The sequence below is a fragment of the Gallinula chloropus genome, assembly GCF_964237585.1.
Source record: "Gallinula chloropus genome assembly, chromosome: 4".
Classification (NCBI taxonomy): Eukaryota; Metazoa; Chordata; class Aves; order Gruiformes; family Rallidae; genus Gallinula; species Gallinula chloropus.
This window is the reverse complement of record NC_140088.1, coordinates 83,441,601-83,459,114: the sequence shown is the minus strand read 5'-3', so window position 1 is coordinate 83,459,114 and position 17,514 is coordinate 83,441,601. Positions and strand designations below refer to the sequence as shown.

Genomic DNA, 17,514 nt, shown 5'->3' with positions numbered 1-17,514 from the left:
GTTCAGGACGGGCCGTATGACGCATATACTCCCTGTTTCAGTCCTTTGTTCAGGAAAGTGTGGAAACAAGGCAGCCGTGGCACAATGAACAAACGCTGCCCTCGCATTCCAGGAGCGCGGCGCGGGAGCCGGTTGCTGCGGGGCAGCCGTAGTCTCACAGTGGGAAGATGAGAAGCTCACAGACCGCCATCCCAATACAAAAAAAAAAGAAAGTTGTTTCAGCTTGGAGATCAACAGCCAGCTTGGGTTGTATTTTATGAAGGGTGTTGGAAAAGCTCAGATTCAGGGGGTTGATAATTGCTGTATACAAAAGCAGGGAGATGCGCAACATGTTCAGAAGGTGAGCGTTGGTTGCCCTCAGAGAGCTTTTTCCTTGGCTCTGCTCTCCTCAGTGCCTTGGAATGAGAAGTTTGGCTTTTGAGAATAATGGTGTCTCATCTCTTTTATCTTTTGAAGCTGGTACCTGGAGGTCTGGATGACTGACGATCTTCTAGTTTCCTCACTCTGCGGAGAGTTAATCATCTACTCACAGACACTGAGCAACCCGCAAGAGCTGTTTTGAGAGCAGGGATTTGCCTCTTGCCTTTAAATCTTCTTTCCTGGCTTTACTACCTCCAGTTTATCTTGCCCCAGCCACGGTTGTACAGTGTTGAAATCCCTTGGTACCTTCCAGGAGAGAAAAAAAATTGTAAGGAATAACGTGGTCTAAAATGTGCCTGTTCCTTTTTGTTATTATTTCAAGTATTAACCAGAGGACATCCATGGAGCTATATAGCAAACTCTTTATTGTACTTATAGCTTGGGTGTGCCACAGAGCATGTTTTCTACAGCTGCTCTGGATAGGAAGCGTCATGATATTATTGTGTATAGACCCTATAATTAAACAGTGCACATGGACTCAGCCGGGTGGCCACATGTATTGGTCATTGGCAGTACATTGGCAATGGCATATATCATCACCCTCTAGGGAAGCTGCTGTTGTGTCCACCTTCCCAGCATCACACACAGAGGTTGCAGGGGACCTCTGAAGATTGCTCTGTCCAGCTACCCACTGAAGCAGGGTCAGCTATCATGGTGTTGCTCCGGACCATGTACAGTTGGGATAGAGACTCCACAGCTGCTCTGGGCAGCATATTCCAGTGTTTGATCACCCTCACAGTAAAAAATGTTTCCTTACGTTCAATGGAAATTGCTGTTTTTCAGTTGGTCTTGTCACCAGGGATCTGGCTCCTACCCTTTGAGATCTTGATAGCACTTTGCTGGGCTTGCACTGGTGTTGTCAGTCTCTGTTGTGCCAGAGATCCCAGACCTGGACCTGGCTGTGTCCCACCAGTGCTGAGCAGAGGGGAAGGATCATCTCAGCCAAACATGGCCCAGCACTCAGTTGTCTGCCTTTGCTGCAAGGGCATGGTGCTGGCTCATAGTCAACTTGGTCATGGCTTATGGTCAACTTAATGTCCACCAGGACCTCCAGGTCCTTTACTGCCAAGCTACTTCACAGTTTGTACTGGTGCCTGGGGCCGTTCCTCCCCAGGTGGCAGGACTTGGCCTTCATTGGACTCCATGAGGTTCCTGTTGGGCCATTTCTCCAGCCTACCCAGGTCCCTCTGAATGGCAGTGCACCCTTCTGGTCTGTCTGTGTCTCCCTCTGGTTTTGTCACCCGCATTTTGAGGGAGTAGAAGAACCAAAGGCATATTTCACCCAACAGCCCCTCCACGGATGGTGGGTAGGAAGGAGCTCTTCTGCTCAAATGAGCTGAGGGCTGGTGCTCATGCTTACATCTCCTTGTGTGAGACAGCTGTTTTGCTGCCTGATCATTTTGGTTTCTAGACTTAGCTGGTTCTATAAGCCCATAATTATTACATACGTGTTGGCTTAGGTGGATAGAGCTGAGAACTGGTTGACCAGAGGTCACGCTGGTCCACTTCTGGTTGGGATTACACTGTACAGCATCCTGCCTGCATGTTTGAATTAGGTTTATGTGGAGCTTTGCTTTGAAGGGCAAAAAAGTAGCTGTCAAATGTGGAAATGGGCTGTTAGGACATGACTTTTTTCCCAGTACAGAGGGTGTAGCTAGTGCTGGATGTGCTGCTCCTTGGCAGAGCTTGGATCTGAAAGTCTATTTATTAGCCTGTCTTGGTTTTATTTCTCTGTGCTCCCTGATGATTCCCTCACATTCTGTGATAGAAGAACAAAAAAAACCCACCAAATATGCAAATGTAATTTTCCAACCCAAACATTTTACAGCAGAGATTTAGGAGTGAGTTGCACTTTTCAGTTGAAATGTGGTGTTCAGGACTGATGCGTTGCTGCTCCTTCCCAAGTGCCAGCTTGGATTGGAGGAGGAGGAGAGTGAAGAGCTTTGAACTCAGATCATCTATGGGTGCAGTACTGTCTCCTCTATGAAAATGTCCCATTAAAGGAATTTTTTCCCCTGTGTGTCTCTGTAGTTGATACAGACCCTGTCTGCCAGTGATGATTAGCTCTCTGGTAGAAGACACATGGCTTAAAACCCACATTATTAAGCAGGTTGTGAAAAATGAGTGATATTTGTTGCAAACTGCACTCAGTAGATTTTGCCTCCTGTCCTTTCACCTTTTTCTTCCCCTTGCCTCTTTTGCCCCCCTCCAGACCTGTCCTTCATCTTTCCCAAGGACTCAACTCTGTGCTCATCTTAACTTGAGGGCTTTTTTCCTTAATGGATGGGACCCCTGACAAGAGCTGATTAACTACTGGGGATGCATCCTTCCTTGTAAACCTTGTGACTGGTTTCCACCGTTTCCTTCCTTCCTTGAGACAGGAGAGCAAGCTTTCTTCTATGTACAGACAGTTCCCTCCCAGAGGTTTTATGCACAGTGGCCTCACGTGGAAGACTCTGTGGGCTTGTCCTGAATATATTCTTTTCCCTGGCATCTCATTCATTATAAAGTCTTAATGAATTTTAAATATATTATGTAAAGAGCACGTGGTTAGAAACCATCTCTTTTCATTTTTACACTGGGAAGTGTTGGCTTGTGCTTTTCTTTGCAGGGAGGGTGGATTGGAAGTGAGTGGAGGAGAAAGGCATGTCTCCGTGCGCTTAACCTTGCAGGTCACCTGGAACGGGAGGAGATCGCCAAAAATGCAACCTGAAAATGTTTAGCTGCTGCTGTTTATAATGAGGAAATATCTGTCTACATCATCGCTTTGTAACTTTTCAAAAGTATGACTTAAAAAGGAGGGGGGGGCTGGGGGGTGGGGTGGGTGGAGAGGGAGCTGTGCCGCTGTATTTTCCAGAATGAGAAACACAGGCTACTTGTTCAGTCGATTCAGTTTAGGTCAAATGTAGTTATGAAAAACAGATGATTGCTGGTGATCAAGCTGTACTTTGACAAATATCCCATTGTTTGAGCGTGCAGTGATTTCTTCAGAGCGTTACCTGGTGCGGGGCTTGGCGATTGCCTTCCTCCAGCTCGGAGCCTGTCAGCGACACGGGGCTTGGTGTTCCAGACCCAAGGGTTTGGCTTTGGAGGAGGAGGGAGGGATAGCACAGAAAGAAAGGCTCCATGCAAAACGGGTGAAGTTTCCACACTCTGGCTATTAAAATATGAGCTTACTTGGGGCTCTCAAAAAGGCTTGAATGGAGCCTTCCTTTGTACGTATTGTATCCTACGCTGCAGAGCAAAGGTGTGTTTGGGGGGATGTGGATATCTGAGAGAAGCACTATAATGTTAGTGTGTCTTAGCCCTGTGTTACTTTCATTTATTACATAGTCTTTCATGGTTTCCCCTAGAAAATATTCACCTACAAATTGTATCTGTGGGACAAGAAGCCTGTTATTTCTGTTTCAGTGTCAGGGCTACTCGGAGCCAAGATAAACATATGTGTCCCTGTGTGCGTCTGACACAGGGAAAGGCTGAGCCCTGCTCAGACACTTGCTGGGTTTTATGCTCATCAGCTTTGGAGCAGAGTGATGGTGCTTTGGTGGAATTCCTCTGCAAGGTGGCTTTCCTTAATCTGAAATGTCAAAATGTCTCATATTCTGTGAGTGTATTTTCAAATTTATAAGGTTGAAAAGCAATGTGGACATATGTAGGCTACATGATTGTTTTTGGGTGGGTGATGCAAAGGCTGTGAAGTACTCAGGAAATTTGTAATCCTTTCTAGGAACTTTGTCTGAAATCAGTATACCTTGGCTTGGGAAGCCATTCATGTCTGGGATGCAAGGGGCTAATTCTGGGTAACTTCAACTCAGACAACTTGGGGGACAAACTTTTTGTTCTGTGTCTTGCGGCATTTTGCACCACCTAAAAGGTTCAGAAGAAATCATCGCCCTTCTCTCAAGTTGGTTTCATGATCCAGCATGGACCAGCTTGTGTCCGTGAGGATACTGGGGAGGAGATTGGGGTGACCAGTGTGTGAGCCAGGTGGATTGGATGTGCAGGACCTATATGCAGATGGCTGGGAAGTCTAAAAGCAGAAATAGAATATTCTGCTGTAGGATGGTAAAAAGCCTTTTCGTGGTGAGAGAAGATCTATTGTGTGTCTGTCCTTGGGGAAATTACAGGAGATATACTATTAGACACTGGGAAGAGTGAAGGGGTAGGTTTATGTATGATCCTGGTTGTTGGCATAACTTTTAGAAATGCACACTGTTACTTGAAGTATTTTATCTTCTGAAAACAAAATCAAAGCTCTTAAAAATATGGAAAAACGGTTTGTGCTTGGCTTCGTATTGGTGTCATTGATCCTGAGGTATGAACACACGTTGGATCCTCTGGTGCACTGCTACCACTCAGAGATAAACTTTTGATTATTAATTATGGGAAGAGATTAGACTTTCCAACAAATCTTAATTTGTGCTTGCTACTTTCTATTCCTTTGGATCAGCATTCGCTCCGAGGAACTGTGAAAGCTTGAGCTGTCATCTCAGAAAAGTTTAATGTCCTTCTCACCTTTTACAGCTCTGCGTGCTCTGTGCTTCACTTCATTTGTCAGACACAGCAACTCCAGATTGGAGGAGTACTTCTTTCTAGCTATTAAGTAGAATTCTAAAGATCAGAAAAGGCCCCCAAAGGAAATATTTTAAAGTATTTGAGTCTTGTGTTCCTTCTGGATGAACATCTCTCTCTTTAATATCAAGAATTGATTTGATAAACACAAACCCACGGTTTTAAAAGGTTGACCATGTGTTCAGTGTTTCTACAGGCAAACCGACTCTCTGTAACTGGGGTGGTGTGATGTTAAATGGTATGTTGGACTGAGGCAGCAGTCTTTGGCTTGGTCTAATTTAAGGGAAAGTTGTGGTACCCAGCCTGGGCTAAGCAGAATGACAAAACAAATGAATTCTGAATTAATGTAGTCAACCAGTAAGTACATTTTGGGATTTTAAATAAAAAGGACATTGAATCCAGGTGGACTCTGGTCAGCAGAATCCTCCCCTTGCACCCGTAAAGGTGAGGAGCATTTCTGCCTATCTTGTATTTTCCTGTGTGAAAGAGTTTTGCATTTCCTTGGAGAGCTTCTGTCCTAGTACTTGTCCAAGAAACTGCTTCACCTCAGGAAACTGAAGAGTCACAGGATCTGTTGCTGTATTTGAAATGTGAAATTTCTAATTTAAAACTTTGATCAAGCCAGGGAGGAGAGGCAGGTCTTAACATCCCCATTCTCTCCCCTGGTTGCTGTCCACTGTCTTTTCTGCTTTCAAAGCAAGCGATGAATATACATGTGAAAATGCTTTTTCTCATGGAAAGTCTTCCTCAGCTTGTGCAGAGGTTAAATTCTTAACAGGGGAATAATTTTCAAGGGGAGATGCTGTCCCTCTTCCCCTTGCAAAGCTCACTAAAAGCTATGATGCTATGGGAAATGTGAAATGAGTTGCTGAAGGCAAGTTCTTGACACAAGCGTGCTTGAAACCAGGCGTGCTGGTAGTGATTTTGCTTTAAAATTTATTTGCAGGAAAGAATCCATCTATTTTCTACAAGGATATTTGTTCTCTCTATCTTCTTCAATAGACTTGCTGCGGGGTTTGTGCATGGAGCATCAGTTCTTCATCTGATCCTTCCCCTCTGCTTGTGTTTGGGAAGGGATGAGGTTTTGAGTGGGTGTAATTCCTTCCAGAACTGCATTTTGCAGCCTGACAGACCTCTGCAAAGAGTCTGCTGGCTGCAGAAATAAACTTTACTGGTGGGAGAGGGAGATCCGATGCATAGATAGAGCCAAGTTGTTGATGCCTTCTTTGTCCCGTAGCTTTAGGAGGAGACATTTTTCTGTGTGCTCCCTCCAGCCTGTTGAGTGCTTTGAAGATAAGAAGACCTGAGCCCCAATTCTCTGTGGTTAGCTGCGGCACGGGGGAGGCTTTGGCTGTGCTGATCGCCTGTGTTGCCACAATGACCCCCAGATTTGGGCTTGCTTGCAGGGTTTTGGTGGCTTTTGGCCATGCAGCACAAGTCACTTCATTCAGCTTTGTCATGCAAGCTGGTTAAGTTCAGATTTTATTTAGTTATCTGTATCACCCACCTGAACCCTGGGCAGGGAGGACATGAGGTGTTTGCTGATGGCTCTTAGTCTCTGCTGTGTGCCTGCATGGAACACCTCATGCCTTTGGTCTTGTAAAGGGTTTGAGAGTTACTATGTTTTTCTGATCTTTTTATGATTTGAATGAGGTTAAAATACTTGTGGCTGCTTGGCAGAACAGAGGTTACTGCTTTTTTAAACCCGTGAGTTCCTGATTTTTTCTGGTTATACCAGTGTAGGTAAACATGGATGAGGTGAGAGAACTTAGGGCATTTGTAAAAATATACCTGTTGTGGGAAGAAGCTGGCTTTTCTGATCCAGACAGAGGTGATGTTCATCTCTGGACTTCTGTCGATTCAGCTGAGCCTGTTGCATCCCTATGAGCTGCCAGGCTCTTTTGGGATGGAAACTCCTCCTTTTGCAAGTGTGGCCCCGCCGTTTGTCATCCGGGGTCAGAGGTTTCGAAAACCAGTAGTCAATTAAAGCTTTATTAGATGTAGTTAGTAATGCTCTGAAAGGAGCCAGCCAAACTAAGGCCACTAATAAAGGCCCTTTGTTAAGGTATTTAATAAATTAACACTCTGCTGTGGCGGGGAGGGTGGGAGGCGATTACAAAAGCCAGGCTCGTTAATCAGCATGTTTACCCTCTTCAAACACCCGGGCTGTGCAGCTCCCTAATCTTTACCCACCAGATTTGTTGGGAGCTGTGCGGGCAGCTGCCGGCCCGGGGACGGGAAGCGCCTCCGTGGGTCACGCCTGGGCCATGGCGCAGAGGACGCGCCAAGACAAACACGGGTTACCAGGGCCATCGCGCTAATCACCGGAGCCCCGTGCTAAACAGGGACAGTCCTCGATGTGGGACCGTGATGACAAAGCAGTGGGGTTCCTTAAAACACCACTGTTTGTCTCATCCCTACTCTGCTCATCTTCAGATAGTATTTGTTTAACAAACCATCCAGCGCATCATGCTGGCTGTGCTGCCGAGCTCGAACATTAGAGGGCATCTCCTCCTCACTCTTCTTTATTTTCTCCTCCTTTTTTTTTGGTGTGTTTTGTTTTAGTGCAGCTTAATCTATAGGGCTGTCTTTAAAAAGCAAATAGAGCATTTGACCTGCTGTGCAAATTAGCCATATGGTGAAGTGTAATATCCCGCTGACCCTCATTACCGTGCAGTATGAAAAGCTCTCCCCTTTTCACAAGCAAGCATATTAAAGTGGCCTTTTCAGCATTTTCTTCCATATAAAACTGTCTTCACTCCCGTGGCCAAGCAGTTAAAAGGGAACTCCAGCTGCAGCCAGGAGGGTGAAATTAAAGGCTTTACCCCCGTCTAAATGGAAAATAGATATTACTTCCTATAGACAAGGCTGGGGAACAATGCTGCGCCGCCGGCTCCGGCGGTGGTATGGGGTTGGGGGGGTGGGGGAATGGCCTTATTTTCTGGGAGGAAGGAGCCTGGCTCCTTTGAGAGAGGAGCTGTTGGGCGTCTGCTGTGGAGGAACGGGGAAAAAGGGAGAAATCTTACCTATTTTCCTCTGGAGTTAACTATTTCATGGCCAAGTTGGTGGGAAGCAATGAAGAGCTGTGCCAGGACCTGCTGTGGGACCCAAAGTTTTCTCAAGGACAAGTGGTAGTTCTTGTCCTGCTTTGTATCAGTGTTAAAGGAGATCCATGTGCATCTTCACCCTGTAGACAATTAGCTTTAAAACCAGTTCTCTGATGCACTGATGCCCAAATATTGCTTGTTTGCCAGACTGGGGCTGGCTGGGAGCTCACCTGGATCTCCAGAGGGATCAGGAGGATATTTCTCTCCCATCATCTTCATCTCAGCTGATGGAGATGGCCCAGGTAGCACTGCTAGCGTCTGCTAACCGCTGGTTGGTGGAGCAGGAGGGAGGTAACTTTATCTGTTAGACCCAGACTTCAGGCTTTGCTTTCTTCTTGCTTTTGCTTTGTAAATTTCTTTTTTCCTTCCAAACTTTGCTTTAAATGAACTTACCATACCAGTGATGGGGGAGAGGGAAGGAAGCACTAGAGCTCTTATGGACCCTTCTGGTTGACCCTTCTTGTGGCTCTCGCTAGTTCTGGGTAGAGTTTCTTTCAGCTGACTAGCTGAAGACCTTGGTACTATGTGATCTCTGGAGCATTCCTTTCCTTTGGGATGCCCTTTTGTCATGCTCCTTGGGCTTCTTCCACTTTGCTAGGTCTCAATTTATTTATTTTTTTAAGTGCTTGAGTACAAGTCTGTTAAGCCAGGCAGTTCCTATCAGTGCACTGTTGTTAGATACAAACCCTGAAGCATCTGAAACATGAAATTCACTTTGAAATTTGGGATTTAGCAACTTAAAGAAGAAATGGGATACTGTCTTCCATCTGGGGTACATGTTGGAGACAGGACTGGGTGGAGCAGAGATCAAGGATTTGGGCTGAACTGGTAAGAAGGAGATGGCTCAGTGCATGTGTGTCCATGGCAGGTAGAGATGCACAGCGTAGGGAGATACTGCCCAGCAAAGCAACACAGAAAATTACTGCAGCCAGGATGATGGAGGCACCCCTGGTCAAGACAAGGTGGGGCTGTGCCCGTTCTCCACTTGCATGTGCTTGTTTAGCCGTACAGGACACGTGGAGGTGAGCGTGGCCTCTTGTGAGCATGCAGGGCTTTGCAGACCTGGGAGGGAGAGGCTCACCTCAAAAGCGGCACTTGCCGTACCACCACTCTCTCTTCCCCCCACGCAGTTTTCTGGTTAGCTTTATCTTTTTGTTTTCAGTATCTAGGTGGTGTTTACAGTCAACAAGTGGTTCCACAGGGCTGAGCTGGAGCCTCCCTTTTGATCCTGATTCAGCAAAGTGCTTACATACTCCGTGCTGAGCACCTGCATGCTACCTGTGTTGCCTCCCTGATGTTATTTGGGAATATTTAAATTTTTAAAGTTAAGTATCAGCCTAAGAGTTGGACTTTTGTGTTTCCTTGGTGGCTACTGGTGTTCTCTTGTCTTCAGAGATTTTTCAGGGCACGTTAAATTTATTTTCTAAGCTCCGTCTCTTACAACTTACCTTTCACTAGTGTATGAGCTCCTGTAGGTTTCTTTACGTGCTGGACAATCACAGCTCCTTAAAACAGACTGCCCCTTTTAGGTAATTTTTGGGGTAAAAAGTAGTTATTTTCAGGATTTTGACACTTTTGTGCTGCATCCAAACCACTGCAGTGAGCAGTTGAGGCACTGGGGCAGGGACTGGATGTGTGGGTCTGGTGTTGGGTAAGCCCATGCAACTCTGGGGTTACAAGAGTGGAGTAGAAATGGGATCCCATCCAGTGTCTCTTCAGCACTGATACAATGCTGAGGGTTGTTTGGCACTTGTAGGCAAATTAAAATGAAACACTATCTATAGGTGCCGTTTCAGCCAGGTGAGGGGTGACACATCACAGCACTCTTGCTCAGTGACGTGGAGGAAAAGGAATATACTGTTACTTGTTGAAATGAGACTGAGATTGGCTAAACTCTGAATATAACCAACCCCCTGCCCTGAAATGGGACTTCTGGCCCTAGTTCTGGCCTTTCCTCCTCACAGAACATGACATATGGGAAATGGCTGGTGATCAGGATATCTGGAGCCCAGGCTGGGAAATAAACCGTGGAAAAAATATCTGGAGGCTTCAAAATATCTGCATAGTCTGTAAAGTGTGTTTCTCACAGGATAGGGTCATCCAGGTGGGAAGGGAGCTCCAGAGTCTAACCTCCTGCTCACAGTGAGGCAGCTGTGAAATCAGACCAGGTTTCTCAGGGCTTTATCCAGTCTGTTCTTGAAAGCTTCCAAGAACAGAGACTGTGAAACACATCTATGCACCTTTCTGCTGCCTGACAGTTCTTGTGAAAAACCTTTTTGTTACAACCACTCAAAATGCCACTGTTTCATTTCTATCTGTTGTCTCATGCTGTGTACCAGTGTGAAGAGTTGGCCTGGCTTCATCTTCTCAGTGACCTCCTTGTAGATAGTAGGGTTAGATCTCCAGATGCTTCTGGCTGCCTTTGCTGTGAGGATGCTGGTGTATGCCCAGCGTGCTGTCTACCAAAACTCATGGTTCTTGCCCACAGAGGTGCTCCCAGAGCAGTGGTTCTTGGTCTGTGTTGCTACAGAGTTCAGGGGTTCTTCCTTCTCATATGCCATGTTTGACATTTGTCCATATTGAATTTCGTCATGTTCATGATGGCCCATTGCTCCAGCAGGCCAGGACCCCTCCAGATGAAGGCAGGTAGCCCTGTCTTTGAGTGTATTGTGTTTTCCTCCAATCTGGGATCACCTGCAAAGTGGATGAGACCAGATCTATTGCCTCCTCCAGGTCATCGATGAAGGTGTTAAGCAAGGCGTGTCCCTGAACCCCTGCTGTCATAATCTACTTGTTGTGGGCCTCCATGTACAGCACGAACTGCTAACTCACAACCTGCTGAACCCAACCAGCCATATGCACATTGAGCTGATCAGTCTTCCACTTGGGTACAATGTTTTAGAGTTTGGGAGCTCCACAGGAAACTCTCTGTGTGACAAAGAAATCATTTGAAGCCAGACTTTAATAGGTGGTGAATACTGGTCTGGTTTTGGGAAACAGTTGTGCAAGCCCCTGAGATGGTCTCTATAGTAGTGGAGTTGTGCTTTAGTGAGATGCAGTGTGAGCCTTTCTTAAAGGTGAGAGAATTCCCAAAATGTGTGCCTCAGAGTTTTTGTGGACTAAAGTCAAAGGAGGGTGAAGAGCCAGTGAAGGGCAGAGATAAATCTAAGAGAAGCCTAGATCATGCAGCAGCTAGTGGTAACACATTAGTAAATAATACATATAAAATTATATATATTGTGTATATGTGTTATATATAATATCATAGCACATCACCTTACAGTCATTGTACTGATATTTTCATGTAAGAGCTCAGAAGATAACACTCAATTTTAGTGAATGGATTAATGATGTTGCAAGTACAAAGTCCTTCAGATGGCTCAGCCAATGATGTCACCATAGGAGCGATGGGTTATTGATGGCATGTGCTACCCACTAGTATACAGCTAGTAAATTATCATTACATGAAGTTCATGGGGTGCATTTCTACTGCCAGGTAAGCAGAAACATAGTAATCCAGAATATTGTCATCTACATGTCCTGGATCCACAAAGTCCTGTTTTACCAGACATTTTAATTATTTGCTGAGGACAACAGCAGAATAAACGTTAGAGCATGCTTTTCCTAACATAATTCACAGTTTGATTTGCTTTCAGCTCTCTGCTGCTCCTGAATTACGAAACTTTTTTGCTTCTTTTCAGCTGTTGTTTTTTGCATTCTTGTGATTATATTCTGTGTTCCCTTATGTGGTGTTCATCTACAATCTTAATTATCTGCCGCTCATTGCCAACTCTGTGAACTCTGAAGCTAATTTGAGAAACTTCTGCCCAGTAATTTTAAAAATATGAGGCATTATTGAGGGTTTTTCCTGGACCAGTGATTAAGATAAATGTGTAGTTTGGGAGCATAGTTTTGGACTTTCCTGGTTGCTTGAAAAGATTGAGAATTGGGTGGAACCTATTCTGATTCGATCTGAATAGATGGATAAGAAAGGGACCTTGTCCTCTCTCCACCATTTGATTTCCCTTAGTTGTGGGTTGAGCTTGCAAGAAACCCAGAAGGTACAAGGATGCTGCTTTTCTGACAATATGTATTAGCAGTGTCTTGCTTCTGCAGAAGATCAGTGGTGGATTTGGAAGTTCATGAGAGGTTGGGGCTGGGAATTGGGAAAGTAGCCTTTCCCAGGTGGTGTCTTCATTCTTGGACCTGCTGTGTGTGCAATCTGGGTTTTGTTGAGAAAGCATCACAGATGTACCACATCTTTACAGAGTAAAGCCTTGAGAAAAGAAGGCTAAGAGGGGATCTTATTAATGTTTATAAATACCTCAAGTGTGGGACACAGGGGGAGGTGGCCAGCCTCTTTTCTATGGTCTGTGGAGACAGGACAAGGGGCAGTGGCTTCAAGTTGAAGCACAGGAAGTTCTGCATCAACATGTGGAAGAACTTTTTCACCGTGAGGGTGACAGAGCCCTGGGACAGGCTGCCCAGGGAGGGTGTGGACTCTCCTTCTCTGGAGATATTCAAGACCCATCTGGATGCTGATCTGTGTGATATGTCCTAGGGAACCTGCTTTGGCAGGGGGGTTGGACCTGATGATCTCTCAAGGTCCCTTCCAACCCCTGTGATTCTGTGAAAACAGCTGCTTTTAGGAGAAAGGAAAGGAAAAAGTTGGAGTGGTTACCACTGAGGCGATGAGAGCAGAAATAGGGTGTGTGTGCACAGGTCTGCTCTCAGCTTACGTGTTCTGGTCTCTTATGTCATTGAAGTGTTGGTTGATGAGCTGGTGTTCAGCTTGGATGCCTTGCCATGCTGAAGCACTCAGGAAGTTTTGAAGTAGATCTTATATTCATTCAGGCAGCTTGCTGTCCAGACGGGGGTGAGCATACCTCCCTGGATCAGGAGGCTCACCCTGGACGGCCTGAGTGATGCTCACAAAATCACTTCTCTTGTGTGCAGCATTTAGGTCCCAAAATACTGTCTTTGGAAACGGGAGGTAAGGAAGAGATTGGTGAAGTGTGAAAAACCACTAGGCTTGGGGCTGGGAGAGAATGGGATTGAAGTATAAATACTGTGCAGTGTTTCAGATGAGCAGTCTATGAAACATGGTGTCTTGTATTCTGCTCTGGGTTCTTTTTTGGTGTGGTTTCTTTCTGTTTGTTTGTTTCTTTGCCTTTTACCCAGAGGAAAACACTATTAAAAAATAGAGTACAGAGGAGTAATATTATCTGAAGACCTGATAAGTTGAATAGTCTTAAATAGGTCTGATGGAGGAAGCTGGGTGGTCTAAGCTGAAACTGCCACCAAGGGGAAGAAGGACTTCCTGGCTACTACTCAAGGGATGAAAAGGTATAGGGAGATGCTGGAGGGATGCAACTATAAGGATGAATCTGTGAGCAGGGAAAATGTGGATAGAGAGATTTTTTTGGTTGAGAATTTTTTTGTTTGAGTAGCCTCTCATGAGAGAGTCCATAGTTCTTGAAGCAGTCAAAAAAGGCTCAGGGACGAAACCCAAGGAACAGTGCATTGGGAGGGAGATGTTTTAGGTCAAATCGGCAGTTCTCTGGGCCTTAAATTTGGGAACTGTGAAAATGTGAATATAATCTCATATTTTTGGGGGGAATGTTTTCAAAAGTGTTTGCTTTTCCTTCTCTTCTACTACAGTTAAAGCCATGTTGGGTTGGAAGAAGGACGATCTGGCATCTAAAACCTTCTGAGCTCCCTGTGAGGTTGAATCATTGAAAGGAAGGCTTTAGAGTCAATCCTTCTGCAATATCTCCAGCCCAGCTCAAATCACTCTTGCTTTTTGTGTATGTGGAAAACATTTTTTTACATTTGAAAGTGCAATCCCCAATAATTCAATTTTCAGAGAATATTATGAAGTTGATCCAGATGCTTCATCCTCCTCAAAGCCATTGGTAAAATAGGGATAGAAACTGGGCTTGTGGTTTGTCCCCAGTGGTGAAGGAGCTTGAATGGTGGGATCAGGGATTTTGGCTCTTAACTGTAGGAACACATGCTTCCTGCAGACCTGTCCACCACGAGCTGGTGGCTTCTGCCTCTCCCAGCACATGGTGACCTCCAGCATCCTGAGGAGCTGGTGAGAAAGTTGACATATCAAATGGAGAATCTTTTTAATGAGGTGAATGGCTGCAGGATGAGGCATGCAGCATTGCAGAGTGATGGAAGAGTTGTGCTAGAAGCAGAGCTGCATGTGAGAAAACTTGGTGTTTCTTTCCCAAAGAAATGCATGGCAAGGGTGGGGTGAGCAGGGAGGATCTCTTCTCCGAGCTTGGTTCAGAGGGATGAGGGAAAGTGATTTCAGCTGCACTGAATGGCTGTGGTGTAGTCTTAGCAGAAATCTTCAAAATCTGATATTAAAAGTGCTGATTGGTTTCAGACCGGCCTCCTCCTCCTGATGAACTTCTTTCCAAGTTTCCAGTAAATCTTCAAGGTCACCACAAAATCTGGCCTGTGTAGCTTGGGGAGATGGAGCTTATGTGTGTTCAGTAACAGGGAATTAATTACCCACCGACTTCCATATGATGTTGGAAAAAGCTAAACGCAATGGTTGGCGTGAACGACCGACCACCACGGCGGCAGCTGTGCTGGAGGTTGTGGCTCAACATCAGTTTGCTCTTGCCTCTGATGGTGCCAAACATAAATTTATTAAAGCAACGGGGGGGAAAACACCTTTAGTTTTGAATTTACACCACAAATTCATTGGTAACAGTGGGCTGCTCTAAGTTAGTGAGTAGCTTTGCTCGGAGATCTCAGTGATGTGACGAAAGATGAGTTGCTGTCACAGTCAGGATAGAGATGATCCAGGGTTTTTTGAGCTACTTGTGTAGGTTTTGAGAGATCCTGCACAGCAGGATTTAACAACTATTTAAATCCAGAACCATCAGTGGTGAGGTGGTAGCAGGACAGCCTGTTTTGTCTTGGTTCTCCTGTGGCAGTCTCAAAATCAAAAGGAGATGGGTACCACCAGCATCCTGAGAAGCACCACCTCCCAGGCCTGGGAGACAAGCTTGAAGGGAGGTCAGTGCTCCTTGCTTGTACATCCTCTGAAGGGGGCTGGTGCTTAGCTTGATAAAAATTTTAATAATTCTCCCTCTTCTGGGCCTGACCTGTAGATCACTGATTTATGGCTTATGACCCTTCCTTTTCCGGGGGGGAGAAACTTTTGAGAGCATTGAGAAAACATGATGTGGAAATGCTGGTTCCCAGATAGTTTCTGTTTCTGAAAAGCTTCCTTGAAATACCAGAATACTTGCAGGTTCAAGATGATGCTTAGCTCAGTTGCAGGGGAGAGGCTTGGGTGTATACCTGATCTGGGTTTGTCCCTTGCTGGGGCATTGGCACTGCTGATGGCTGGGTGGATGTGCCAAGAGCTGCTCATCCTATGCACCCCGATCAGCTCAGATATAAAGTACAATTCAGAGACAAAATCCACAACATAAATCTGCATAAGCTTTGCAATGAATGTGTATGATTGTGAGAAGGTTTTTTGATTGAGTTTAGCATCGTTGGGAAGGGCAGGACTGGGTGGGAATGCTCCTGGGCACGTTGACAAGGCTCAATTTGTGCATCAGCTTTGAGCTTCAGCTTGGAGAGGGCAAGGAGCAAGTCAGGCTACAACTCCTCAAGGGTTCATTGCAGACATTTCATAAGGCACCTTAAGTTGAGGGCATCCTAAGGCAGCCTGGTTGTATAATGCCATAGTAGCTGGAGAATCATTAAATTAGCATCAAGTTCTTCTTTTAATTAATTTATTTTTTTGTAGTAGAGAAGGTTGACAGCTGGTGCCTTGCTGAGGTGAGACTTGTTGTTGTGCATTGTTTGTTTTGTGAATTCCAAATGAGATTTTTTTTAATTTTCTTTTTTATTTTTTTGGCTTGGAACAGTTCAAAGCAAGACCTTGTCCCTTCTCTGAAGTGTTTATAATCTAGTTTCAGACATAAAACAGCACGGGCGTGGAGGAGGGAGGAACAGGCAAGGATGAAACAGCAGGGTTTTACATAGCCTAGGGGACCAGGGCAGGAGGCCGACATCTGAACGCTTCGGCAGGTCGGTGGCATTTGAGGATCCTCATGGGTTTGTTGCCTGGGTGGGGATGCTCAGATGCAGCCTGGCTTGGCAAAACAAGCCACCTACGGACGGAGCCCCCTGAGGTTCAGGTCCCTGCCGCAGTGCCCAGTGTGGGTGGGTGATGCCCTGTGCAGGAGAGCTTGGCTTTCAGGACTAACCATCTCTTCTCTAGGAGTTCAGACCCACATTAAAATTGGGACAAAATGAGCTGAAAACCCTATTTCAGTTTTCCTACCTATATGGACTGGTGTCAGAAATTGTTAACAATCCACACGAGCTCGTTCTTCTGGAATTCCCTGATGTTTGTGGCTTCGTGTCACTCTGTGCCCATGAATCAGTGGAAGAATTTCTGGCATTGCCTGTCCCCTCTTTCTTTTTGATAACACCAGGAAATTGGTTGGTTTGCTTCCCCCATGTTAAATAAATCTGATGTTTGTCCATGTTATGGTCTGGTAAAGATGCTGGTTGTGCACCTCTATGATACTGTGATACTGGAAAATGGCTACAGAAGAGTTTGTCTGATAGAATTGTTTTTTTGACTCAGCATTTGGAGTAAAATTTCTTTATCTTCTGATATTTGGATTGCATTTTGCAGGAAAGCATTGCACAGCTGTGCTGGAGGAACATGAGATTTGCATCTCAAATGCAGCACGTTGCTGGTTAACAGCAAATGCAGTTAACATTTATTGCAAACCCTTATAATTACTTGAATTAATCTTTTCTGTTTTCCAGGGTGCCCGAGAAACCTTTGAGAACTACTACAGGAAGCAGAGGAGAAAACAAGCCAGATTGGTCCTGCAACCTCCATCAAACATGGTACGATGGTCCTCCCCTTGCCATGCCCAAGCTTGCTCTGCCGGTAAAGGAGTGGAAGGTTATCTCTGGGCGCACTGTTGTGGGTGGGTGGTCTCTTCATTTATTTCCAGTTGCCCTTGGTCACCTTTGTTTTAATCTTTGCTCGTTTTTTCTTTGTTGCAGCACGAAACTTTAGATGGCTACAGGAAGTATTTTAATCAAATTGTAGGGTATGTATTGTTTTTATAGACATCCTTGCTAAATATGTGTGTGCTGTGGTGTTGAGGAGAAAGAGAGAGAGAGGAGGGAATGTTGATCTTTTTGAGGGTCCTTTAAAAGGAACCAAACCAGGAAAATAAAGAAAGGTGGCTTGGGCTTTTAAAGTGTTTTAGAGTGCATTTTGTACATCCATGAACTTTGCCGTGTCACTGGTGGGAGCACAGAGGAACCTGCCAGCTCTTGTACCAGCAAGCACATTTCTGGGAATTTCAGGATAAATAATCTTTGTGGACTATGTGTATCTACTTGCCCT

At 45.3% G+C, this 17,514-nt stretch overlaps 1 protein-coding gene across 2 annotated transcripts in view; it reads left to right on the top strand.

Annotated features, from left to right (window-relative positions):
- The window catches only part of EXOC6B (exocyst complex component 6B), a gene marked incomplete at both ends in the record, with an annotated part of 300,949 nt that overhangs the window by 166,007 nt on the left and 117,428 nt on the right, over positions 1-17,514 (top strand). For both annotated transcript variants that reach the window (XM_084263018.1, XM_084263017.1), the window contains 2 exons: positions 16,920-17,003; positions 17,166-17,212. In XM_084263018.1, the coding sequence (XP_084119144.1) occupies positions 16,920-17,003; positions 17,166-17,212 (131 nt within the window). The remainder of the gene's footprint in view (positions 1-16,919; positions 17,004-17,165; positions 17,213-17,514) is intronic.